Here is a 26,308-nt window from a genome sequence, read left to right as displayed (position 1 = left end):
ACCACCTCCCCAAGCAGCCCATTCCAATGTCTAATCACCCCTTCCATGAAAATATTCCTCCTGATGTGCAACTTAAATCTCCCCTGGCATATTTTAAGAGTGTGTTCCCTGTTCTGTTGCTGGTTGCCTGTGAGCAGAGGCAACCCCCAGCTGGCTGCACCCTCCTTTCAGGTAGGTAAGAACACATGAGTACATAACATCATGTTTATATTGCATATACATCTACTTGAGTTTACCTTCCTCGTCAACCAGCTCACCAGAGATAGCTGTAGTTTGAGGGGTTGGGTGTGCCACACCTTTTTTCTTTCCCCTTGTTATTTCAAACTTTCCCAGGAAGTTACAGCAGGGCACTTAAAGGGGTCAAGTTGTTCAGAACACTTCAGAACAGATCTGAAGCGCAATTTTGTTTCTTGACAGGCAACGAGACACTTCTGTGGGTTGTCTCTGTCTCTGGTATGGCAACAGAACCTCTCAAGCTGTAACATCCATTATGAACAAAACAGACAAGTTCCAGGGAATGGAATTTTTCTGAACTTAACAACAGAAGACAAGCACTTATCTCTTTGCAGAACATCCACAAGGAAGATGTGGCATTCTTAAAATATCTTTATACTCAGTTATGAGTAAGACTATTCATCCTACACTCTAGCTCTGCATACAGGAAGGGACAAGCTCATAGCAGAAGTATTTTTTTTCAGCAGTGGGAACAACTGCATGATGATTATCTTCCGCCCAGTGTGGGATTCCATGAGAGATCACGGATGCTCTGGCAAGCGGTGGGGCATTACTACATGTTTGTGGAAGTCTCTCAGCTTTTATTAATTAGACTCCTGACAAAGCAGTAAAACCCTGCAACAGAAAGCCACACTGCTCATTCCTGAATCATATGAAATCAATCACCATTTTATGTACAAGTTTTGAATTACAATCTTCAACTCCTCATCAGAAAAAATAACAAACCAAAAAGCCTAAAAAAGCATTTTTGGAAGAACTGCATAGTATACAGAAGCATACTTCAATTACACAATATCTTACAGAACATAGACTGTAACAAAAAGCAGAGCCTGTTACCTTTTCTGAGAAGGCAGTGCCCAGCCAAAACTAGATGTTTCATCTCCATTATTAGAGGAACAGCTTTAACTGAACATGAAAAAAGTTCTTGAACAGTCCAAATAGCTTAACAGAAAAATAAAAGTACATTTGTAAACAACTTTATGAAAACAGTAAAGGTCACTGAAAGTCAAGCTGTTAAACTCTTCCTAGCCCAAACTGCAGTATTTTACCCTTATAGAATTTTTTTTTTATGAAAAACCAATTTTTTCGCGTGGAAAACCTCAGTGAGAAATTTGGGCAAGTGTTTTTTAAATTTCTGGTAAAATTAAGAAAAGGACAATTTGAAGGCAGAAAGTGAAACTCCAAATTTCCTTTGAAAATTAAAAGTGATAAAACCAAACTGTTGACTGAAGCCAACAGTGCATGGCAGCACAGCACTTATTTTTTAATCTGAAACCCTTTTTAATGTAAACCCTGAAAAATCATAAGCAACTGCTAGAAATTACTTTTGTATTATGTATTAATTTATCACTGCATTCACCTTCATTATTCAAACCTTGCCATAAAGTGACTTTTCACATACAACACTGATTTACTTTAAGCATATCTCTTTTCCTACACAGCAAAATGTAAAAACTGCCCTGGGAAATGATTTTGTGTATGTAACTATCAATGCTTCTGAAGTTGAGAATCAATATTTATGCTGCTCTACTTAATGCTTCAGCATATGTTAAGTAAGCTGCTGTTCACTGAGTGTCTCCATTTTGGTAGATAGACAGATGTATGTGAACAGCAATGCTTTGGATAACTTGTGCTATTCCTAATACTAGAGTTATTTTCTCCCCCAATTACATTTTGCTATAAATATGTGTGCCCTTAAGTTGATCCTAATATCAGTTTCAGCTAACTAATCAAATTATCTGTTAAGGTTTTGGGAATGAGAACCCTTCCTTTATTTAAATAAAATGAGGGAAAGGTTTCTAACTCCCAAAGGTTTGCCAACATTAGATTTATTTTCAAGACAGGATGTTCAGTAAGTTGTTTGTCCTCTTTGCTGTTCACAGATAAGCACAAGAGTATTAATGGTTTTTATCAAGTAGGCAGGAAAAGAAAGAGAAAATAGTGTGAGGTTTTCCCCTTAAGGTTTTTCCACGTTCTGCTCATGGGTATGAGTAACTATTCATTTGAAATAAGCGTATTTCAAATTTCAGATTACTTCTTTTATAGGGCTCAGCAGCTAAACTTCAATTTTCTATTTTACTTTTGCAAGTAAGTGTTATTAAAACCCTGCCTGTAACTGAGAACATCAAAAACTTATGTATGTATGTAAGGAGTAATTTATCATTGTATATAGAAATGCCTCATTTTTGTACCAGTTAAAAATTAATTCATAATCCAAATAATCAATCTGCAATGTAAATGAGTAATTATTTTCTCCTATGTAATAATGGTAAATAACAACACTGAGCATTACATAGTCCACTCAAGTTCATGAAATGCAATTCTTCAGTCACAAAAGGCAGCAGGCATTCCGTGATGAACTTCCTTTGAGATATGTTTAAATGAGTGGAATAACTGAGATTCCTGATGGAGATCTAAGCTATTTCCCTAATTTTCTTAATAATTTCCACTATTTGCATACTCAACTCCATTTTGTAATTTGCTATTTAAAATAAAGTCATCTCCCCAAACTCTTCTCTCTCTCTATCTAAAACAAACTTATTTACATTTATGGTAAATGCTTTTCACCAAATAAGTTTTAAGAAAAAAAACTCCTGAAGCAAAATCAATAAGGGAGCAAAAACAAAGGGAGAAAGTATTTCAAGTTCTGTATTAATTTTCTTTCTTAATTTCCTTTCAAAGATTCTACAGGGACAAAAGCTGTAAAGATTTAAAACACGCTTTTACATATTTTTGATTGTATCTCTTTTATACAAGGGACCAACTCTATCCAATGATCACCTTCCTAACTTTTGGCCCGTATTTAAATGAAACTGCATGTCATTCACCCCAAGAAAGTAAACAAAATACAGCCTTTTACTTCAAATATTTTATGAATGCAAGATTACAAGAAATATATTAGTCAAAAATGCAGGGCTATCAAGCACTGAACCAAGAATGCTGGCATCAGTTTGCCTACCATTTTGCATGTGGAAAAAATACACTATGTCTACAGGTAAAAGGCATCACTAATGCATCATGAATTACTCTGGTCAGCCAACATCACCTCTGCAGCTTGGTTCATGTTTCAGTTTATTATGAAAATAATCATCATAATCATAGTTTGAGATGAGACACTGGAACAAAACCATTCTTAAACAGGAAAGTTTTTTTTTTCTCTTACTGAGGTAACACCAAAAACTAAAAATAAGTTCTCACAATTTAGCAGCCTCCTCAACACTTGTTAGGCTAGCCTTCACACTAGGAGCATGCAAACAGCCACTCTTCTCGCTTTAAATTGAGGGCTATTGGTTAATTCAAGTCACTGTTTTTTCACCCTATTCAATTAACCTGTTGAACTGGATTTCACCTAGGAAAAAGAAAATTAAATGATGTTAAGTGTAGCAGACAAGTACAGATCACACCAAGAAGCTAACACTCATGAGCTGTCATAATAAGGGATAATAATAACAATAAAAAATTCAGTCTTTTCTGTGCATATTTTTCATTTGAAAGGTCCCAGGAAATCATGATGTGCCTGGCCGCTTCTGTTGCTGATTTCTGATGACCTCTAATTGTTTTTTGCATTGCTGATAGTATGTTGAGAGACTTTTGTTTTCATCTAACAGCTTTTTATGTTCTTGTACAAGACGGGATGTGTTTTGCTGGTCTTTTTCATCCTGGTCCAGTTCTGCTATTAGTTCTTGTCTGAAATAAAAAAAAAGTCATTGCCATTTATATTCTATTTCCATTTGTGCGCAGATGACTTCATATGTTTCAAGTCAGTATTTGATTATCAGTCTGAACTCACAGCTGGTGATACTTTGTGCAAAAGAAGTTGACAAAAGAATGCTATTCTTTAATGTAGTCTGGGGAAAAAAATCCCTTCTAAATCAAGTCCACATTTAAACCTGAAAATAGCTGAGAGACTGAACCTCAGCCTCTAAAACTGCCCTTTAGATAATGTCTTTCAGATGTAGTTTACAGTCACAGGTAACAGGTCACAGTGAAATACCTAAGGAGCCACACAAAATCTCAAATATATTCAAAACCAATTTTAGGTATCTATATGTACATTTTAAATCTCTAAAAGGCAACTTAAAATACAAAATTGCAGTATTTTTTCTAACTTTTTTAGTTATTATTTTAGTTTATTTTCTATCTGGACTTGAACTTATTAAAGGAGTGGAAAAGCAGAATCAAGGAAATTACTTCTGTAACTGGCATTTCATATTATTTATGCTGTAAGTGTTCAACATGTTTTTTTAGCAAAGATTTTAGAAGCCCAAACATACTGATAATACTGCTATAATATTCTGCAAAACTGATGTGGCAGTTTGTTTTACTATTTTGTTATGAGGTGACAAGAAGGCAAGCTGCCAGCAATACTTTTGCAACAAAACAGCAAAGGAGAAAGTTCATGTTGATTAATTGTTGCCATATGTTTTTAATTACAGTTAAAGAAAAGTTAGAACTAATAACTACCTTAACCAACATTAAATTCACCCATCACAACATCTTTTTTTGTTTTAAATGCCTATAGACAATTACATTCTGACTAAGAAAAAAACAGTTTGGAAGAAATGTGAACACAAACTTCCTAGGGCAAAAAACCCAGTAGGAATCCAAAAGTAGAGAATTAACCATTTTGAAACAAATAAATTTTAAATAATTTATTGACCACTGGGGACAACATAAATAGAGTCAAAACTAAGATATTAGCTTTAGCATCATTATCTCCTCATCAAATCTAAAAATTCTAGTTACATGTGAAAAAACCCAAATTGTTCACAGAATACTAAGCCCAAAGTGAATAGGGTTCAATCTTACAGTAACATTTTCTCCCCATTCTGTATGCTAATTCCATGTACAAAAGGTTTACACACACATTTTTCTCATTAGCTAATCCACAAACACCAAGGCAAGCTCCCTGTTAACAGCTGCTTGCCTGCAGTGGCTCAGACACTGGTGGGTCACAAGCTGATTATTTGGTCTAGTGTGTGACTATGACCTCTCTGAACTGGTCCTCAGCATCAGAAAACAGAACACAACAGAATATGTTATGACATCAAATTCTGAATCAGCAATAATTTTTGACCTAATACAACAATATGTGCAGCTGCTTTACTTAAATGTGTAAACAGTGCAAGAGGAAAGAGTTTATTTCCAGTGCACAGGGAGAAGGTAGGTAACAGCTTTTAAGTATCAGGTGTTAAACCCCTGGCAGAAAAATACAAGATGAATATTTATTATATTGTTGTAAATGCAGTGCTTGACAAAAGTCAGATACACATTTAAAACTAACTGCAAAATGAGTAACATTGACATATTACTCAAAATTCTATAATCTGTTAATTAAACAATTATCTATAAATTACAACTGAAAATATTTTAATGGATAGTGTAGCAAATTAAATTCCAAGGTTCTTTAACAGTTCCGGTGTTTCATTTGAGATGATATAAACAAACATTACCAGTTTGTTACATACAGAGATTTGCTACGACCTTATGTAGGACTTGTCCAGAAGAAGGGTATTGATATCAATTAGAACTTTCAATTACCTGCTCTAAATATTTCATCTGTACTGAGCAGCTGTACTGTACTCTATTTCTGAGTTTAAGGTTGGAAAACAATTATGCCATATGAAATTTTACTCAATAAAGCCAGAACTAATAGTCACAGTGACTATTATTTACTTTTCATTATTTATTATTATACACAGACTTTGTGTATAGGAAACAGAAGATCAGAAAAGGTTAAACACATTTCACTTACTTCCTCTGCAACAGCAATGCGATTTCTGTCTGAACTTTCATATATTCTTGTGCCATTTTGCAGTGCTGTTCAAACACAGCCATGGATTCTTTGGAGTTTGGGCATGGTGCTAGAGGCTGAAAATAAATCAGACATGTTAAAGACTAATGAACTGATATCTTAGTAAATAGTGTGTTAGAATGTCTCTGCAGTGTATTAATAACAGTCTTTTAAAAACCAGTAAGCCTTTAAAAATAAGTGTTAAACCATGTCCTGGAAAATATTACTGCACTGATGTCAAAGTTTACTTAAATCTGAAGTTTTCAATCTGACACTCGTCATAAAAATCAAAGCAATGTTTAACTCCACACACAAAAAATAACGTGTATACAACAATTTGATGCAGTAACACTCAAGTAAATAATGTTTGACAGTCAAACTCGGCTTACATTTGGTTTTAGGGATCATGTTTCCCAGAGCTTGTTTTTAATAGCTTGATCAAACCTGAGTCAACCAATCTCAGATTACATAATATATTTTTTTAGCCGTGGTCAAAAATTAGACAGAACATAAACCCAGGTAAATATGTGGCACTATATTTTGCAGCCCCAAAGTCACATGTTAGAATGAAATGTAAACTTGAGAATCTAATAAACTGTATGTTTATTACCTGTAACTGATGATCTAATGTGAGATATGCCATTGGGATGGAGTTATCTGACCCATTGGTCTCTGTAACAATACCAAGAAAACTTCAATGTATTTAAAAAGAGTTAATTCTATTCTTACAGGACAAAAACCAAGAAATCTAAGTAATTTCACAATACACAATCTCAATGTGGATAAGCAGATGGAAATAGCAGCGTTCCAATCCCAAGGCAGATGAATCATTTTGTTTTTCTGATAGTTAAGAACATCAAAGTATGGTCTATCACATCAAGAAAAAAATAAAAAAAAATATGGTTATCAACCTACATTTCTAGAAGCCATGTAACAGCACACAGATTTTAAAAATACTATTTTCATACAATTTGTGATAGTTTCTGTTTATTAAAAAAATTGCCATTTCATTCTTGTTTATGAAGGATCAGCCAGCCAGCCCATGCATCTAATGACTTTAAAATTAGAAGCTGTGCAAATCAGCTCTGCCAAAATAAAATAAGCACAACCTCCTGCTCAGTTTTGAAACCTGCTCCCAATGAGGTCTCTAAGTATCTTCCTCACAACATGCTCTAGGGCATCTTCTCTGCTCTCTATAGCTACTTTGTGGGTAGCAAGGAACCCAATAACCAGTCTGCGTCCTGGGCATGGCTGCTCTCTTCTTACACTGCAGTTATTCTGGATTTCTCTAGAGCTTTCATTCCAGATTTAGTATGTTTCTGCATTCTTATCTTTCAGTAGCCCACATTCTGGGGATCACAAGGTTACTGTTAAGCTTTAAGAGACACAGGAGTAAAGACATATGGAGAAACTACTGATTTTACAGCCGCATAATTGCTACTAGAGGATTATATGGAGGAGGGTAGGTGGGAGAAAAAAGGGGCTGCTTACCCATACCCCAAAAGCACCTGCCACAGAGTAGTCGTGGTAGAGAAACTAAGGTGTTGCCCTCAAAGACTATGCTATTTCCAAGAGCAGCTTCAAAAGGAAACAGAAATAAGAGGGTGGGAATGGAGAAAAAGTGGTTAAGTGTATGCTTGTAAGGAAATTGGAAGGTGGTAAAAACAAAAAGAAAAAAGAAAAAGAAAACAACCCTAAAACCAGAGACTTAATCACCATGGTATCTTAAATGCAATCAACATGAGAAGTCCTTGCTTACATTAGACTATTGCCATATACAGACACTGTGACAATGAGGGAATCATTGCAATGCTTCAAAAGTACATCAATACATGTAAATGTTTCAGGTGACATTCCTAAGTGTTTCAGCACCGTATCACAGAACTGCAAATTTTCCTTGATTGACCAGATTTGGCTGCATCCTTGTTTTATCCCTTTGCTTCATTAAATTAAAAAGGTCTCATCTTTTACAGAAAACCAAAATCTTTTCTCTCTTTAGAAACTTGAACAACTCTTTGTGCATGGCTTACATAAACCTAGCAAGAAAAAAAAATAGACACATGGCACATTCTGTATTTACATAAGGTGAGCAATTTCTGTGGGCCAGAAAACAGGCCTGACTTTAGTTCGTGCTGTGCTGCATTTAAGACCAAAATCTTGGCACAAACTTTCGTTACACTGGCTTACAATTTGCAGCTTTCAGTTCCCAAAGAGCTCTTGACTGGGTAAGAGCTTGCTTCTAATATGAGGCAACAATTCCTGTTAGTGCTCACTGCCTAAAGCAACTTGTGGTCCATGCTGCACAAGAGGGCCCAGGGTGGGCTGCAGCAGTGGGCAAGGGCTTGGAGAAGTTATGAGTGACAAGGCATTCAATGACTTGCAAAGCAACAAAGGACAGAAAGAAGAAAATAGAGAAGCTAAACACAAGAATGTGTGTACTCCCATTAACATGGGGGAAAAAAACCTACAACTTACATAATCACCTTATAGTAGGTAAAATGCAAGTGTATGAATATACATCTGTATTTATGTATATATATATACATATGCTTGTGCTAGAGTCAGTCATCATATGAGTTTCTATTTTGTAGCTGGTTACAGTAAAAGAATGTGATCATCCAGATGAAAACATCACAAGAAAAAAATTACAGACTTTGAGGCACTGTGAAGCACCATCTTGAGACTAAATTTAAGATTCAACATGTACATTTTTTGAACAAAAATGTAATTTTTATTTATATTCCAAAATGGAATTTGAGGGGATCCATTTTTTTTCCCTGCAGTCCAGGACTGGTTCTTTTCATAACAGAATGCATTAGGGCTTTTAAAATCAAATTGAACTATTCAATTATCTTAATTCTTAATCCTATTTCATAACAAAAGAACACTGATGCTACAATAGAAGTATTTACAGTGTTTCTACAGACATGTTAGTGCATTTAAAACCAGGAATTTTGTGTGCACATCTACATTCTGCATAAGCAAAATTACAACAGAGATGGTAAACAGCGGTAACCTACTCTAGGTGATACTCACCTACGTAACATTAAATTCCAGGTGTCAGGGCAATGAAATCTTTAAATGTGCATTCAAAATACAAATGAACAAGAATAAAATGTTCCAAGATGTCTATGCTCCTAATTCCCCAAAACCACACTACAGCAAAAAACACTGCTAACAAGATCCTCATTAAATATTACTATCACTGCAATTTACAGTACTTTCTTACAAGCAAAATGCTTACAAGTTTATGTAATTTAACAATCTATAAAAAAGTATTCTTAAAGCGTACTTGAAAAACAAGGCAGTAATGTAATGATTGGATTTAAGCAGAACTTAAAAGAACCATGATCTTCATCCCTTACTTTTATTTATGTCTGAGCACACACCCCATATCATTATCAAACAAATATTTTGATTTTTTTTTTACAGGCAAAAAAATGACATAATAAACTAAGGATTACCTGCATCATCTGGTGTCCATGGATTACGTGTTGGCTTTTCAGAGGTTGGTCCCGAGGTAGTGATCATTCTCACACTAGGACTAGATGATCTACTGCTGTTTCTACTCTCCTGAAATGACAAAATAAAACAAAATGACAAGTTAACAGAAGATTTTTGACAAGTTCAGTAAAAAGAAAAAAATTTGAAGAAATCTGAACTTATAATCCTCCAAAATACTCTTCCTCCCCAAGCTTTTACCCTGAATGTTCTCCTGATGGTTTGGTCAACTGTACATGCATTGCAAAGATAATTTCATCTCCATTTCTTCTTTACTGTGTAAAAGAAATTGATAGAATTTTGCTATTCAGCATAACAAAAAGCAATGCTGAACAATTTGTGCAAGATCTTTTTAGAAAAGCATTACAGTATGTCTAGTGATTTTGACACCATCATTCAGTGAAATCTAGCAGCTCCCTAACGTAAAGAGGAAAATTAAGTTTATTTCCAATGTTTAATCAATGAATGGAACTATATTCAATTATAGGAATACAGCTTAGTAGCTGCACTAGTGTGTGTTAATCTACAGTTTTCTTATGGTTCTTTTGTTAACTCAGAGGTTATGTGATTAATCTTCAGAAAACATGAAAAAAGAGCTTATTCAAAAAGGATCAGTCAATTGAAACACCTCAATCAGAAAATGAGTACATTCTCCCCCATGAAGCAAATTAAGAACTAAACCAAAATTCTGAAGGATGTTTTTTCATGTATTTTTACATTTTGCCTCTTCCAATAATCCTTTTGTTTACCAATGCACAAAAACATAATACAGACTTCACTGTTCTACTAAGCTGCTTTTTCAGAAATGTTATTTACAATATATATGTTTCTATTTCACATACCCCCCTCGGTGACATTAAATTAACACAGTAAAGGATTTAAGACTATAAACCCCAGCAAGTCTCTCAGAAAAAAACTGAAATAAAAAGAAAAGATGCTATTAAAATATAACTATTTTCAGAATGGTGTATTATCATGAAATGATTCATTACTCAATTTTTCAAAAGGAGCAATCAAATATACATTACCTAGGAACTACATTTCTTTATGACTTTATTTCCAAATATCCTACTTTAAATTTCAAAATTCAGGATTCGAGCAAAGTAACAATCCAAAGAATAACAAGATTCTACACCCTGAAACATCCATTATCTCAAATGTCTTTCTTCTGTGATGTTTATTAACATTTCATGTTTTATGTTAATACCTAGAAACAAGGACAATAAATTGTAGAAATAATCTGATGGGCATGTTCAAGATGATGGCAGCAGACATTTTGAAAAATCTTTTGTGTTGGAGTTTTTGTTGACATTAAGAAAGGTTTATGTTGTTGAGCTTACTGTTAGTGTCCTCAGATATGAATGATAAACACACCCTGCTGATGTAAAAGATCAGAAGATAGAGAAAGCACTTGTTACAGCAGAAAAGTCCTTTATCCAAAAAGGGATTTGTTGAGTATCTAGAGTAGATAGTGAGGGGCACCTGAGAAATACTCTAATTACAGTAAGTTCTCAGTGCTTTACCAGATTGTTTTGGTTCACCAACCAAAAAAACATTTCCTTGATATTATTTACATGAAATTCAGTAGATACAGAAATTAAGGAATCACATCTGAAGCATATCTAAAAAGCACTACAAAGTTGAAGGGAAGTTTCCCAAACTGAACACTGGTTAGATTACTATGTTTGAGTGTGTGTTGAGTGAGATGCTTTAGGCCATCTGCACAGCAGCCCCTCTGACAGTCCAGACAATGTCTGGACTTAAGCCATCAGTTTCTGCTACCCCTTCATCCTTGCTTCCTCTGGACTTGCTAGCAGTTTACTCTCAAATCATCTTTGCCAGGTGGTGAAACCCACATGGCATTCTTAGCTTCCATTTCTCAAAGACTTACAGTCTGGAAGAGCTGACATACTCTGAGGAATAATCCTCTCTGAAGTCTAATTTAAATAGGTAACAGAATTTAAAGAAATCATCATTACTAGTCCTGTTTCCTCATCTTATCTGTGAAATTTATCTTGCTGTGAAAGGGGAGAAAAAACCCCAAATGTGCATCTGTGACAAATTTCACAATCTCATGGACAGAGTGATTCATCTTTGTAATATCAGATCCCCAAATTATCCCAGTTAGATTGCATGCATGTGGGCATGTACATTCTAACCTTGCTTCTCAACTGGCTGTGTCAATACATGGTTTTCTTTAATATAGTGATTTTTTTTTCACTTCAAAGTGAACTTTAAGAGTTTTGAAAGCCCAGCAACAGTTACCACACCTCCTCTGCCCCAAAAACCAACAATCCCAAAACAAAAAAGTGTTTAAAAGAGGAAGTAGGTGGTTTTGGTATTTATGACAGTACTGTGAAAGATGAATACAAAACAACCAAACCAATAAAAGATACACAGGCAAGGAGACAGATACCACACTGGGCATCAGATCAGGTTATGACCTGTACATCTTGAGTCATTATGCTAGATGTGTTTCTCAGTATCCGTGTAAAATATTAAATTTTTGTAAAGACTGCATGCAGCATAAATAGCAATTTGCTGTGTTCCTTCAAATCCCCAAAAATATTAGTAATTGCAGTTAAGAGACTACACATCTGTTTCTGTTACAAAGGTGTTTAGCCAAGAGCAATAGCACTAGACAGATGACACACTAAAATGTTTTAAAGTGCAAATACAGGGACATAGGCAGAAGAAACAATTCATTCCAAAAAAAAAATAGTAATTAGCAGAGCATCACGTTATATGGACAGAAACAAATGAAAATGTAGCATTTGACTTTAGAAGGGACAGCTACATCAATGCTGCTTGAATGTCACTTCGAGTAAGAAGCAGTCTAAGGTCACCAAGTGAAAAATCTGTTAAAATTCAGACCTAAACATGTGTTCTCAACACCTAATCACTCTAACAGCTGATCCAAAGATGGAAAATCTTAGCAAATTTTCCTATCTAAACTGTTGATGCTGAGTAGTAAACCCTCTGCGAAGCACTATTACTGACTGTTATTGAGAAAACCAGTAAGAGCAACACTGTGAAGTGCCTTAAGAGTCTCAACAACATAAACACAGTAATGGTCAGCCATACAAACTACACAAAAAATTCTTCTAAGGGCACACAGACATGAAATAGACACACAATCATAAAACATACAAGGTGGTCAAATGAAAACTAACAGGTGCACGGGACCAAGAGTCTTGGTCTACCCCTTTCAGGTAAGCACCCAAACTTTGGTATATGCATTATTAAATATTATATATATATATATATATATTTATAATTGCATATTAATATAATATATCCATATATTTGAATATTTATATACAAGCCTGGTGTTTTCCTTCACCTTAAGAAAAATTCCATTCTGAATTGGAAAAACCTTTCTAATTAAAAAACAGTAGTTGTAACAGAACCACAGCAGCAATTTTCAGGAAAAATACATTAAATAAAAATATTTCTGATCTGCTTTACTGTGTCAAATATTAAAAAGCCAGAAAAGAGGCACAATCCTTCAGTTCTGAATGGGATAGGGCCTTTCACAGCCTGGGTGAGGGAGCAGAGGCACGCGGGGCCATGGCTGCCTGGTGAAGAAGGCTGTGCTGCAGAGTGGGTGTAAGGGAGAATGGAATGCAGGGAAGAAGGATGTTTGCAATGAAGGGAGGGAGGGGGGAAGGGGATTTTCACATTACCAAGGATACCCTATATATGGTATGGTGCATATGGGGAGATTGGATAAACTGACCACAGCTATGCCACTCAGACGATTTTTTCTGCTTTGGCTTGTAGAATGCTTATATGGATAACAGTTCAAAATTTTTACTAAAAAGTCAAGGCATTCAGATCCAGACCTAGAGAAACCCACAATTATTAGTCTGAAGTCTTTAGCCATAATTACATTGTGCTCTGTTTGTTCACTGTTTTCCATTTTTTTTAATATGCACGCATGTGTACATCAAAAGTTAGCATTAGTTTCAGCAGATTTTCCTGTCTCTCCTCACATCAAAAAAGGGATAAAAATTTCTTATTTGTTTATATGGAGAGTCAAAAATGTCTTTCAAACTGCATTTTTCATGCATGTTAAAATGCTACATTTTTCAGATTTTACCATAATGTTTCCAAAGAAACTGCAGGATAGCAACAGATAATTGTGATTCTTCCACTTACATTTCCAATATGTACACTTATCAGAAGCAAGAAAGAAAAATGTGACTGGTACTTCTATAGAGCCAAAGGAGTAATTGGTGAGGTAAACATACAACAAAATTTCTGTATCCTTCTGTTCATAAGGACAACTTAGCTAGAACACCCATACAAGCAATAGAATAGCTTTCAAAGGATTATTATAATACCTATTAAGATATGAAGGAAATTATGAAAATCTGAAATATCAACCATTCATTAAAATGAACAGAATGAAAACTTTTAAATAACAAAGCTATAATTAAGTATATTCATACATCAATCAGCACAATTTGGTGTAATTGATGTATTGTCACTTAAATTTTCTGCCGTCTTGCATAATTTTAATTCTACAATTAAATGAATAGGCTAAATTAGTTCCTAAAATTTGCAGATTACTAACATACCTGTCTTCTCTGAAGATATTAAAATGTATTATGTAGACTTGTTATTTTCTAGTAGATGTACACAGTAAATTTACTAATACCTACAGGATTGATGAGGTTTCTGTGGCTATCATACTCCATGTAATTAAAGAAAAATCAAAGGTTATCTCCCTAATAATTATACCTCTAAGAATTACCACCTATTTTAGATTATTGGAATAGGTTGTTTATTAAGGAAACCTGATTAACCCGAAGAATATTCAAAGCACAAATATCCCCCACAAAAATAATAGTAAGGATTTCAAAATTGCCTATTCACACTAAGGGCCAAATAGTCTCTGAATTACTGAAGCAATTAAAAACACAAACACATTTGAATGAAGCATTAGCTATACTTTTCTCATTTAAAACTGAAATGAAACTAGGAGCATTTTATGTAGCATACCACTGTTTCTGTTACCATGGCATTTACAATACCATGTAATAGGCATATAGCTATCTTATTATAAAATATCTTTTATAAAAAGTATTTTTTTAAACAAAACTTTGTGACAACACCCTGCTGTAAATCTTTCACAAGAAACGGAGAGATATCTCTGTAATGTACTATTCAGGATTCAGAGACTGATAATAAATAGCATTTATTATACTGATGCATATGCTTTTTATTTGCATGCAGAAAGTGAGTCTATATATAAGTTTTACACAACAAGTAGTAATTACAATTGTTTTCGACACATAGAGAGATGAAAAGGCTTTCCTGTGCAACATGTGCCCTCAGCCAAATTAAGCGGTACACAAAAAAACATGTGTACATAAAAGTGATAAACACTGCATAAGCTATACAGAAAACGCTTCTCATCTACAGCTCATTCATATTTGCCCTCATGGAATCTCATTTCAATGCAATACTAACAACACTACAGTCTGCCAAGCTTCCACATCATTTCTATGAAAGCATCAAAGGTGAAGATTTCCAGATTGGTTCCCCAGTCCAGATTTGGTGCTGACTTTACTGAAAGGCAAAGAAGAGATGAGAAGGACATTACCTGACTGGACTCTGTTCCAGCAACACTAAGATCTTGAATGGATCTGCGCCTCTGCTGTCCGTTTCCTGCTGGGAAAAAAACAAAACAAAAACAAACCAGTGAAATATATTCAGAACAAAATAAGAAGGGTGCGACTGTTGCAGAGGAGCTTGGAATTTGTACAAATCCACAGAGACAAAGTGAGAGAGGGGGAGAGAGAGACAGCTGCAGAATTTTAACTCAAAACATGCTGGCCTGTCCACAAAAAGTATACCCTAATACAATAACCACTCCTACCACATGAATAGCTGCTGCACTCTACTCCACCATCTTCTGTCACATGTATTTGGTCAGGCTTAGTACTTGGGGCAGGAGCTGATGACGACATCTATTTCAAGTGCGTTACGTTATGGGGATTTCTAAAAGCTAAACCGCGAAGATAACAGGCTGCCAGCTTTAACCTGTTGCTCTTTGGCTTGCTCAAGGAACACAGCAAGGACTTCTGCTTGTGTGCCACTCCCTGCAAGAAAACTCAGAAGGGAAAGCGCTTCCTTCTGGTCTCCTGTCTCCTTCAGAGGAACGAAACTATGTCCTGTTCTCATGCTCTGAGAAGTGTGAAAAGGGGACCGTTCAGCTAAATCACATCTCACCATCAACCTACGAAGCACAATGCTGTAATCTTTTCCTCTTCTCCTTCCACCTGTTCGCAATTATCCACCAGTGACAGCTATATAAAACAGTTTAAATTTTAGCACTGACAAGCAATCAAAGGCATCTTCAGGAAACAAAATCTCCTTAAAAATAAAAGGAGATTATGCAACAGAATCTCCCTGACTACTTTGATTTTTATTACAGTGATTGTTTATATTATCTCTTGAGAGCAGGTCAGCTGTCCAAAAGGAAACACCAAAACGTCCTGAGTAACAGCTGACAATGCTCAAAATTCTTGCTCTTAGCTCTGCATTACGTAACTCTGCTACTGGAGGGGAGCATCTGAAACATGTACTGCAGCCGTGGCAGCCCCTCGCCCAGTGGCCCCACACTCAGCCACCAACTCAGCTCACTCAAAGCCCTGCAAAAGGCATCACATTGCTGACCTTTCAGATACTTCTCATTCAGCATCATTCCCACGACTCCAAGCCTATCCTAACATGCATTTTGAATTGCAACAGTTACTACAAAAATAGAAGACTTTAATATTAACATATAAGGATTTAATAATTATTTATTAAGCCTTTGAGTTTTTTTAATATATATACTATTACATGTAGGAACACACTACCACAAAACAGCAATACAAAATGTTTAGTGTAACTTTATAGATTTGTCACGACTTTTTAAAATTTATAGAAGGTACTATAAGAAACAAGCATATAAGAAAATCAAGCAGGATTCTAAAACAGGAATATACTTTTTGCTCTGACTACAAATGGATTGAAATTGCAACTGTTCTGTGGTCTTGATATTTTGCTTCTGAAATTCAGGGAAAGTGTATACTTACCTAAGCAGCAACAGCTAAGTCTGTTGCATACTTTGATACTAGGGATCTTGTGAATGACAAATCTATGTCAAAATGTCTGAACTTGTTCATTTGCAGTGAACTTTTTCACTATGTAATCATTTAACAAACAAGATTATACATTTAAGCGAATTCTGTGCTGTGGATACTTCATCTGGCTGACACAGCTCATCTCAATATTCAACATATGTGCAATCCACCCACTACCGATACAAAATTATGTGCACATTTCATTCAACAACGTTGCTATAAAATTAGCTCAGCTTAAATAGGCTTGCAAAAATATCTGAAATTCTCATTTCAGATTAGCAACATTTGTGAATTTAGAGAACCCAGCACATGTGTTGCTGAAATATTAGAACATGGCTGACAAAATGTTAAAATAATCAGGGTGGGGTGCAAGAAAGAAAAGAAAATGCCTTGCGGGAAGTGAAGGGGTGGGGGGGGTGGGGAAAAAAGGGCCAAAACTACTTTTGTAAAAAATGAACACCTTTAAATGAAATATCTTCAAGTTAGTAGCATGAGGGAAGAGCAAGCTCTACTAGGCAATGCCATTTTAATTAGTATAATACTGCAGACATCTGGCAAATAGCTTCAACAAGGCAGAAACAGACTACAAATCAACAAATACTTATTGCTCCAGATTCAACACAAATTTCAATTGAAAAATACACTATACAACACAACAAAAAATATTTATTTGAAAAGATCATGGGTACTTCTTTATGCTTTCCTCTCCCAGTTTTGATCTTGTTCTTACCTCTATGTCCATTTAATAGTAATTTTTCCTCATAAAAGCTAAGAGATTTGTACGTGGACAGAAGTTAATCCACAGTAACTTGATGCACAGTGTCAGGCTTTTGGTGGTTTACAGGATTTTAAGATTAAAAAGCAAATGTCACGAACACACTTCATGGCCTCAGAAAAACCCATTTCACATCGTGTTGTTTATTTTCTAAAATTAAATTCTAAAGGAAGAGGAAACTTCCATCATGTCCTGCCCCACATACTCTAGGCAAAAATAAATTGTACAGCTTATTAAGCTTTTGATCACCACCCCCACCCAGCCGCCAAACATCCAGACCAGCTATGACCTCTTCTCCCTGCCCTTTAGCAGACACTTGCATCTCCTTTTACACTTTCTTATTTACTCACAGTCCTCTCTCTCTTTCTTACACATCTACAGCGCTCAAGCCTGTCAAGTGACGGATGATCAGTGACTACAACAATGCTGCAAGACATTTTCAAGAAGTTAAAGCATTGATCTGAATTCCAGAAGAATGAAGTGATCTGGGAAGACAAGGATGGGGTTTCTGGCATACATTGATTTTAAAAGTAGATAGAAAAACTACAGACCTACAGCATCCATAATTCCTATGTACCTTCTAAAGACCCTCTACAAAATGCATCTATCTTGAGTAATCATTTATGCAGTGTCAATGCTATAAAAATCGTAGCACTGTGGCACAGTTTCAGATAACAAAATTAAAAAGCCAAATGCACACATGCTAAATGCACGAGATGTCTTACATTGCCACTGAAGAGAAGGCTGTACTTGTAGGTATATTTGCTAGATGCTGCTTGAATGGTTTCTATCCAAAAAGTATACAAACTAGAATTCAGATTTTTTTTTGTTGTTTCTTTAAACATAAAGATACTTAAATCTTTTGTTCTTACTAGGGTTTTTACTTTTCATATATAAATATGAGTATAATAATAAAGTTAGTGCTTATAACCTGTACTAGAGATAATGTAAATGAAGAAAAAGAATTGATATGTCACTAGGCCATCTGGTTGCAGGATATCACCACTGCAAACTCATTTGCTAAGTTGTTACACAAAGGATTTGTGTATTTGACCCATTTTTCAGTTTTGTAAACTAACAACACAAAACAGAATCTTAAATAAACAAATAGTTCTATTCACCCTTATTGTACTTATTTAGAAAGAGCAAATATATTCTAAAAACTTCCCCTTCTGTCAACATTTTACCTTTAATTGATAAAGTATGCATTTTACGACCTTGGAAGCATAACCAGTTCATGGACAAAATGCAGTTGAGGCAACAGATTACGAAAACCCCCAATGATAGCAGATGTAGTACTCATACTTCCAAAATAGCTCTGCCCAAAGCAGCTGACTCACGGTAACATGCCTGCCTGGTGCTTCCCCTCTCTGGGCAGCAGCTGCTCTACCATGTGCTCAGCACAACTCCAGGCAGCAGCACAGACCAACACTTGTGCGGCTCCAAGGGCAGGGATGAGCTGCTCGCCCCACCGAGGGACGTGCCCAGGGAAGTCCAGAGGAGCTGGGTCTGTGGCAGAAGTAGCATGGAATGTAATTGGGTGGGACTGAGATGGTGGTAGCAGTTTGGGGGTCTTGGAAGCTTAGGGGTCTAGAAAGTGAAAAGTGTGTTCAGAGGCCAGAACTGAGAGCCTTGTGCTGAGAGAGTAAAGAAAGGAAAGAAGTGACAAATATACAGATGAATATAATTAGTTTACTGGGCAGATGATCACATTCTGTCATGTAATTATTATTAATCTCATTTTTTTCTGGCTTTGGGATTATTACTGGAAAGCTGCTCTGACAACCAGAAAACTTTATATTTAAAGTCAAGATTTATTTGCAGACAATTTACATATTTTTTCTGTAGTGCCAACACTGTCTTTTCACTTAAGTAGCTCTCTCTTTCCACTTTTTAGCTGCAGATTCTTCTATAGAAAATAATTATTTATTCTCAGCTTTCGTGGGCTAAAAAAAGCCATGTTTTCAGATTTGTTCTTATACTCTCTATACTCCACTTATCCTAGTAACTCTTCTTCATATTATTTGAGTGCATGTATGTTTCTTCTATATGGCTGACCAGAAGAGTATGTTTCATTCCCAATTCAAACTCAACCAGGGACAGTAATAGTGTCAGTGCTTTTCTATCTTTCCTGGAAATGAACCTTAAGATGTTTTTCACAACTACAGAAGATTCATGTCTCACACTACCTGGGATTATCTCCATGCATGTGCTATGTGCTATATAATTTTATTAAAAATTGTTGACAGAAATTGATGATTCAGGATGCATGACCGTGGATTTTGCCCTACTTCTATTCAGTCACAGCAAAATTCTCCCTATGTGATATTCTAATCCTCCTCTTGATGAATAGTTGTTTCCAATAAAACATTAACAGGGAATTTTATTATCACTTATTTGACTTAAATACCTTAGGAGTAAATTTTGAGAAAACTCATTAATATGCTTGCTCCAACCCTATACCTTTTTTTTATTTCTACAGGTTTCTATTTTTTTAATATGTATTCCATATTATTTTGAAATTTCCATCCTGTCAAATTTAATTAAAATAGACCAGCTGAAGAATTTTTAATGACTCCCTCTGCCTAACTAGGAAACCAATAGACTGGTACAATCTATTTTGTGAAAACAACATGGTATTATATTTCACTGGCTTCTTCACTATTGCCTGAAAGTTTCAATGTTTCTTGGAAACCTCAATGCTGTTATGGGCAGACAGTGTACAGAGAAAAGACGCACTCATTAGCTTCTAGAGCTTATTTACTGGGCTCTCATTGTGAGTTAACACTGAAACTGGACAGATGTCTTCACTTTTGCCTTCTGTGCTTTTTCAGGATTTCACTTATGTTAGTGCAGGACAGGACTACTTGAAAATCACAGTGGAAAGCTACTTTAGTACTTTTTTGCTAATTTGTTAGCCTCCGTGCCAAAGAGGTTTTCTTTTTACGGGTGCTATTGCTCTTTGGAATCTACTTATACCATTTTCTCTATTTTTACTGTAACCTTCAATAAAGTATTTTGAAAGAAACTTTTGTACAAAATTATCTTTTGCTTTCAGCTTTATCATACCTACCAATATCAAGATTTACAAGGAAACCTCCTCAGATGACAGAAATTTAGAACAGGAGTGCCACAGTTTTCAATGGATTTTTAGATACTATCACTTGCATTTCCTGCCCCGACATACCATTTTGAAGTGACTTGCATACTGTTAATGGTATGCCTATCACAGTTTGGGATTGATTATACTTGTTTTTAGGCTTTGAAAAGTATAAAATAAAGAAAGAAAAACATCATGCTACTAACTAAAAAAATATTTGGGATACATGAGAATTATTCATTGAAGTCCCAAATGATATTCCCATCATGCCTGATAATTTTTTTCCTATCAGAAGCCTCTCCTAGTAATTTTAGTTTGCATTTATTTAAACACACCAGCAGTACCTCATGCACACACATTTCAGCCCTTAGAAAAGTGTAGTCAAATATAACAATTACACAGAATAAGTGTTAATGTTTTAATCACATATATCACATGGATTTAAAGTTCTGCACATAATTTATCTTACATAAATCTTTATCTTATCTTAGATTTCTGTTCTACTGTTATCTGATTAAAAATGGGAACCTAAACACAACAAAGATTGTGGCAAAAGAATTACCTAGACTATGAATTTTTCAACTTAGGTCCATTTTCACCAAATGAGGTACTGTAATACAAGACTGCATGTATATTTTTCCTTTATAAGAAGACTCTGAACATCAAGATTGTTAAGGGAAAAAGTCCTTTATCAGCAGAAGTAAATTTGAATTAGAAGACTGAATAATTAACTGATAAATGTAAGTTTGTAATAAAATATCATGCTTCTCTTTACTGAAGCATTATGAAAAATTTAGTGGGATAATTTCTGGGCCTGTCCTAAAGCAACTGGAGCAAGAAGTATTTTAGCAGTCTGATCATTATTCCGGCATCTTAACCAATTGACCCGTTCACCTGGTCTGCGATACCTGGTATGATGATCTCAGGGACATCCAGAATGTTGCCAAATGAAGCAGTTTTACGATGGCCTCGTTTAGGCTTGGAATAGGCTGAAAAAATACACATATACAATACACATGCAAAACACTAAAATGGCAAGAGCAAAATTATTAAATTCCTAATACTGCATTGTTCATATACTTGGTTAAACTAGAGTTCATGCAAAAATGTGTCATGCAGAATAAACTGCATTGCCTTCCACTCATGCTTACACATAGTAAAGCAACTGTTAAAAAGCAAAAAATGCAGAACTAGCCATCATTACAACACAGTGTAATTAGTTATAGTTAGCAACACAAAAGTCAAACACAGAAAGCAGCATGGCAACACAGAAGGGAAAACCAAATGTAATTATCCAAATAGAGAACAAATTAAATTATTTCAGTTCACCTGTACATTCAGAAAAAAATCTTGATTGCCTGAACATAACTAACATTTTCTCTTTGGTGTTGGATATAAACTACTTTAATAAAAAGTCTAATAGCTAGGTACTTCTGTTTCCTTAACTCATCTCCTTTCAAAGCAAATTTCATGTATCTCTGAAAAAATGCTTACTTTTATTACATTTGACAATCGCTCCTGCCAGTTACTCTTTTGTCCTACTAGTGAAGATTTTTTGTTTAGAAAACTGGATATAACAACCAGCTTTTTAAGTTTTGAATAATGTTCAACAGACATTATACACTTTGAAACAAAATCTAATCATACTTTTTTAAAATTTTTACCACTTCTGTAGTTTAAGATAAATTGTTCCTATTTAGATAAAAATCTGAATATATCTACCAAAGTATATCTACCAAAAATACTTATCTCACTAAGTAATGGTGAAATGCATTACATGATTTACTCTTACATTTAATCTAGAGAATGATGGAACAAGATTAAATCATTTTCAACGTGATTTAACAACAGCCCAATCCTCACCCAGCCATGCAATTTATTTTCGGGTTCATAGCATATTATTTCTGTCACACAGTTAACAAGATTCAAAAAGAAACCAAAACCAATATAGTGCTGTTTCACCTCTTTTTGAAAAAGTTACGGTCAGATGTGCTTGACCTCATTTCTCATAGTCCACTACTGCATGAAGTGATTTTACAAAAAAACTACCCAAAGAACCCCAAACCAAAAATAGTATGTTCAATATGTACCTTTATTTCAAGAAAAGAAACCCTGCAGTCATGATTAAAAAAACCAAAAAAGCCCTTAGATTATTCTGAATAGTAATTACTATTTCAGAGCAATTCACTTAAAGAAGACAAACTAGGAAAATTAAAAACTCGTACAAAGGAGGGCCAGGTTATCTCTGCTAATATCAAAAAGTTACATTAAGAATGTCAGTGACCAAAGTGAGTCCTGACATGTTTTAAAATAAAACCAGCATGGTGTTATTACCAGGTAAGCACACAGCTTCCTTCTATGTTAAGAGACCTTTAGAGATATTTGGGGTGAGATGTGCTACACAGTCAAAGACTGACAGTACAAAAGACAGATTTTGGAATAAGGCTTTAAAATAAAAACATGAAAGTAAAATGAATTTAGGGCAGGATAAATATTATTTCAGTACCTCAGTATTTAGTAAAACAAGATCCTGGAGTAATCATAACACAATGAAGAACAAAAATAAAATAGCCATGGTGCATAAGAAAGCTAGAATTTTGATGTGTAATTCCTTATTAATTGCAGCTACTCAGTTACCCTAATTTTCATACTGGTAGAAAAATACTCAAACAACTAAATAACCCTGAACTAACAGAAGTAATTTTGTTTAATTATTTAAATCTGGTCATATGCCATAACACAAAAATTTTCACATATGAAACTTAAAACCTGAAGTTTACATATATCAACAAACAATATCTTTGATGAAGAAAAGAGACAAGAAAGTGTTTGCCAAGTGTACACATTTTTATTAATTCACTCTTCTGGGATGAATCAAAATTGCTTTCACCATAGAATTATGTATTTATACTTACAGATAAATTCTAATGCTCTCAAAGATTTAAGGTTTAGAAATGACAGTTTATATCTGAAGGAAACCTGGCAAAACACCTGTATCTTTTTTTTAAACAAAAGACAATGCTTTCTTAACCTGGTGAATGAAATCTAATTATGTTTCTCATTCTGAAATCTGTCAAAGTGGATTTTTAAACTTATTTGGGAACATGCTGAACTTTGAACCTACCTCTTAATTTCAAAAGTATTATAGAGACAATCCTGAAGAAAATGTTATCATATAAATCATTAAGCTAGCAGAGATGTAATAACACTATTTCAGATAAAAGGAGAAAGTTGTGCATTTGGAATAGGACTGATATTTAGAAGTCTCATAACACATTTTTTAAAAAGGCAAAAATCTAATTCAACAAAATCTCTAAAACCTTTAAAATATCCCAATTAAAATACCCAGTGTTGCTGAGTGGATATCCATAAATAAAGGCTTTTCTGCCCTCAATTAATAAAGGACAATCAAGACTACAGGAATAGCTTAAGAATTTTCATATGGCTACTGTTGTTAACTTTCTGTAAGACTATGTATGTTTTACATTTTCCTTCTTCCTTTATTTCTTTCCAATTCTCCCCAAACATCATTAAATTTTACCTGTGATGGAAGCTATTCTTGCTTCTATTTCAGACATGTCAGCACTCATCCTTTTGGCTTCTCCAGAAACAAGGGCTGATGGTGGTCGTGCACGAACATCTGACAAACTCTCAACACTGCTCCCGCGAGATGGGGGCAAACTTAAACGGCCAGGATCACCCTGTATAACAGAAAAGAAAGTTCTGCAGAAGCCCCTCCATTATATGCACCAGTATGTTTCTATAATATGCATTTTCAAAGTCACAGGACTTAAAATTTATAATACAATAAATGGCAGTAATTTAACTATTATTGGTATATACAATTGAAATATCTGCAGCTTTGAGAATAATCTAACTTCACACAGATGAAAAAATATCAGCAGGATTCGGCCAATATTGGCATAAGGGAATCTTTGTTTTTTTGCATTCTAATTGAAATAAACCAAGGTATTTTCAAAATTCACCTAAATGTTTAATCCTTTCATGTCATAGTAATATTTTGATTATAAATTAAGGCGGCAATTTTCAAACGTATTTTTTAATCTAATAAATCCCTTTAAATACAATGAATTATTTTTTACATTTCATTGGAGATCTCATTGGAGCCATCCAATTTACCTTTTTGGAATCATACAACATTTTTCTGTCCCTTTTCATATTCTTCTCCTATAACTAACTGGATCAAATTTTGCACTATCTTGAATGATGACAAGTTTCAGAGCAGATACAACACTTATGTCTAACCATGTCCACTTTGCTACCATGGTTCAAAATTGCACATGTTGGCTTACCGGCTGCTTGGCTGTATTTTTGATTTGCTGTGCCAATTTTGATTCTAAACGTTTAATAGTGTCATTGGTAGAAGCTCCTTGGAAATCACTTGGTTCCATGTTAGCATCGCTCTTGTTACTTGTGTTTGTAGAAGTGATGTCCATGAATGAACCTAGAAACCAGTAACAAGGAAAAGCATTTGAGAACGTCCACTAGAAATACTGAAGTACATCTCTTCACAGGGAAGCTCTCAGAAGTCCTAACTTGCCTTTAAAGCAAAACTTTTGAAAACTTTTAATGAAAGACAAGTTGCAAGACTGCTACAGATCAATTAGTATAAGAAGCAAGAGGAGTGAAAAAAGAATATGTAACTAAATACTGTGACAACATTCTGAAGTCAATCTTCATTGACTTCTTTACCTCTCTTTGAAATTGTTAGGGTAGCTGTTATATTAATAACCTAACAGCAACCTCATTCACAATTAATGCCAAAGACCACCACTCACCACAGGGGAGAACAAATACCTGAAAAATATCAGCCAATATATATTCACAATTTGAAGTGATAAATTATGTCTTAAAATCATGTGCTGAGAGGTGGAAAAAAACTAGTAAAGTCAGTGAAATCCTAAAGCTGCAAAGATTTTGTTAATATAAAGGTCACTAAGCTGCAAAGTAGCCAGGGAAGCTTTATCCAAAATAGCAGCAATTTCTTTGGAGACAGAAAATAATCCAACCAAGCAGAGGAAGCTGAAGAAATGTAAGATTAAAAACTACTTAAGTGGAAAAAAATGTACTCTAAACAATGAGAAAACTAAATTATCTTTTTTCATTATTATGAAAAGGATTTTTTAAAGGTCAAAGCTATCTGAAAGTCTAGCCCACATTTTATTCCATTCACCTTTCTAATGATTTTTCTTGCACTTATTTAAAATAATTGTATTTACTGCAACTTATCATAAAACAAATGCAAGCTTAAACTGTGGAGACTGCAACTTAAAGCAGGTGCAGCTTTTAATAATAGTGAAAAATTTTAAATTGACAACTTCTAAACATTACTTATGAGTAAAAGGGTGTCAATTGCTGGCAACATTCATGAGATAAAAATGAACATTAAACCTGAGCATTTGAAGACAGCTTTTATTATAAGCTTTTTCTTCATTATGCTCACTTCAGCAAAACCATTTGACTGATAACACTAAATATGATGTGATATGAGGTATTAATAAAATAAATAGGGTCTGCTGATGCTTAAGATTTTGGAAATCTTCTCCATTTTCAGTTCAAAATCAATGTAAGAACGTGCTTTATAATCTATCTGCATCATTTAATGTTGCTGTTCTTTTTCTCTAACTTATACAAATATACCTGTGCTAGTGGCTGAGTTGCTTTGGCCTTCATCTGAATACTGGCAAGGATACTGCAGAGGTTCATCAGCTCCTGGAAAGTACTGTGAAAAAGCAATAATTTGA

At 34.7% G+C, this 26,308-nt stretch overlaps 1 protein-coding gene across 8 annotated transcripts in view; it reads right to left on the bottom strand.

Moving 5' to 3' along the window:
• Positions 1-882: 882 nt before the first annotated feature.
• MAP3K7 (mitogen-activated protein kinase kinase kinase 7) overlaps positions 883-26,308 on the bottom strand; it is a 47,056-nt gene continuing 21,630 nt past the window's right edge. Inside the window, exons 9-18 of one of the 8 annotated variants that reach the window (XM_015621405.2) lie at positions 26,205-26,286; positions 24,857-25,008; positions 24,085-24,244; positions 21,452-21,532; positions 15,141-15,208; positions 9,493-9,601; positions 7,520-7,606; positions 6,639-6,700; positions 5,990-6,105; positions 883-3,921 (exon numbers count right to left, since the gene is read on the bottom strand). In XM_015621405.2, the coding sequence (XP_015476891.1) occupies positions 3,741-3,921; positions 5,990-6,105; positions 6,639-6,700; positions 7,520-7,606; positions 9,493-9,601; positions 15,141-15,208; positions 21,452-21,532; positions 24,085-24,244; positions 24,857-25,008; positions 26,205-26,286 (1,098 nt within the window). In that variant the 3' untranslated portion in view covers positions 883-3,740. Of the gene's footprint in view, positions 3,922-5,989; positions 6,106-6,638; positions 6,701-7,519; positions 7,607-9,492; positions 9,602-15,140; positions 15,209-21,451; positions 21,533-24,084; positions 24,245-24,856; positions 25,009-26,204; positions 26,287-26,308 lie in introns of those variants that run through there. The other 7 variants (XM_015621401.1, XM_015621399.3, XR_001520372.2 and 4 more) reach the window with 7 other exon arrangements.

Source organism: Parus major, chromosome 3 (genome assembly GCF_001522545.3).
Source record: "Parus major isolate Abel chromosome 3, Parus_major1.1, whole genome shotgun sequence".
NCBI classification, from domain to species: domain Eukaryota; kingdom Metazoa; phylum Chordata; class Aves; order Passeriformes; family Paridae; genus Parus; species Parus major.
Note: the sequence above shows the minus strand (reverse complement) of the source record. Positions and strands in the feature narration are given on the sequence as shown.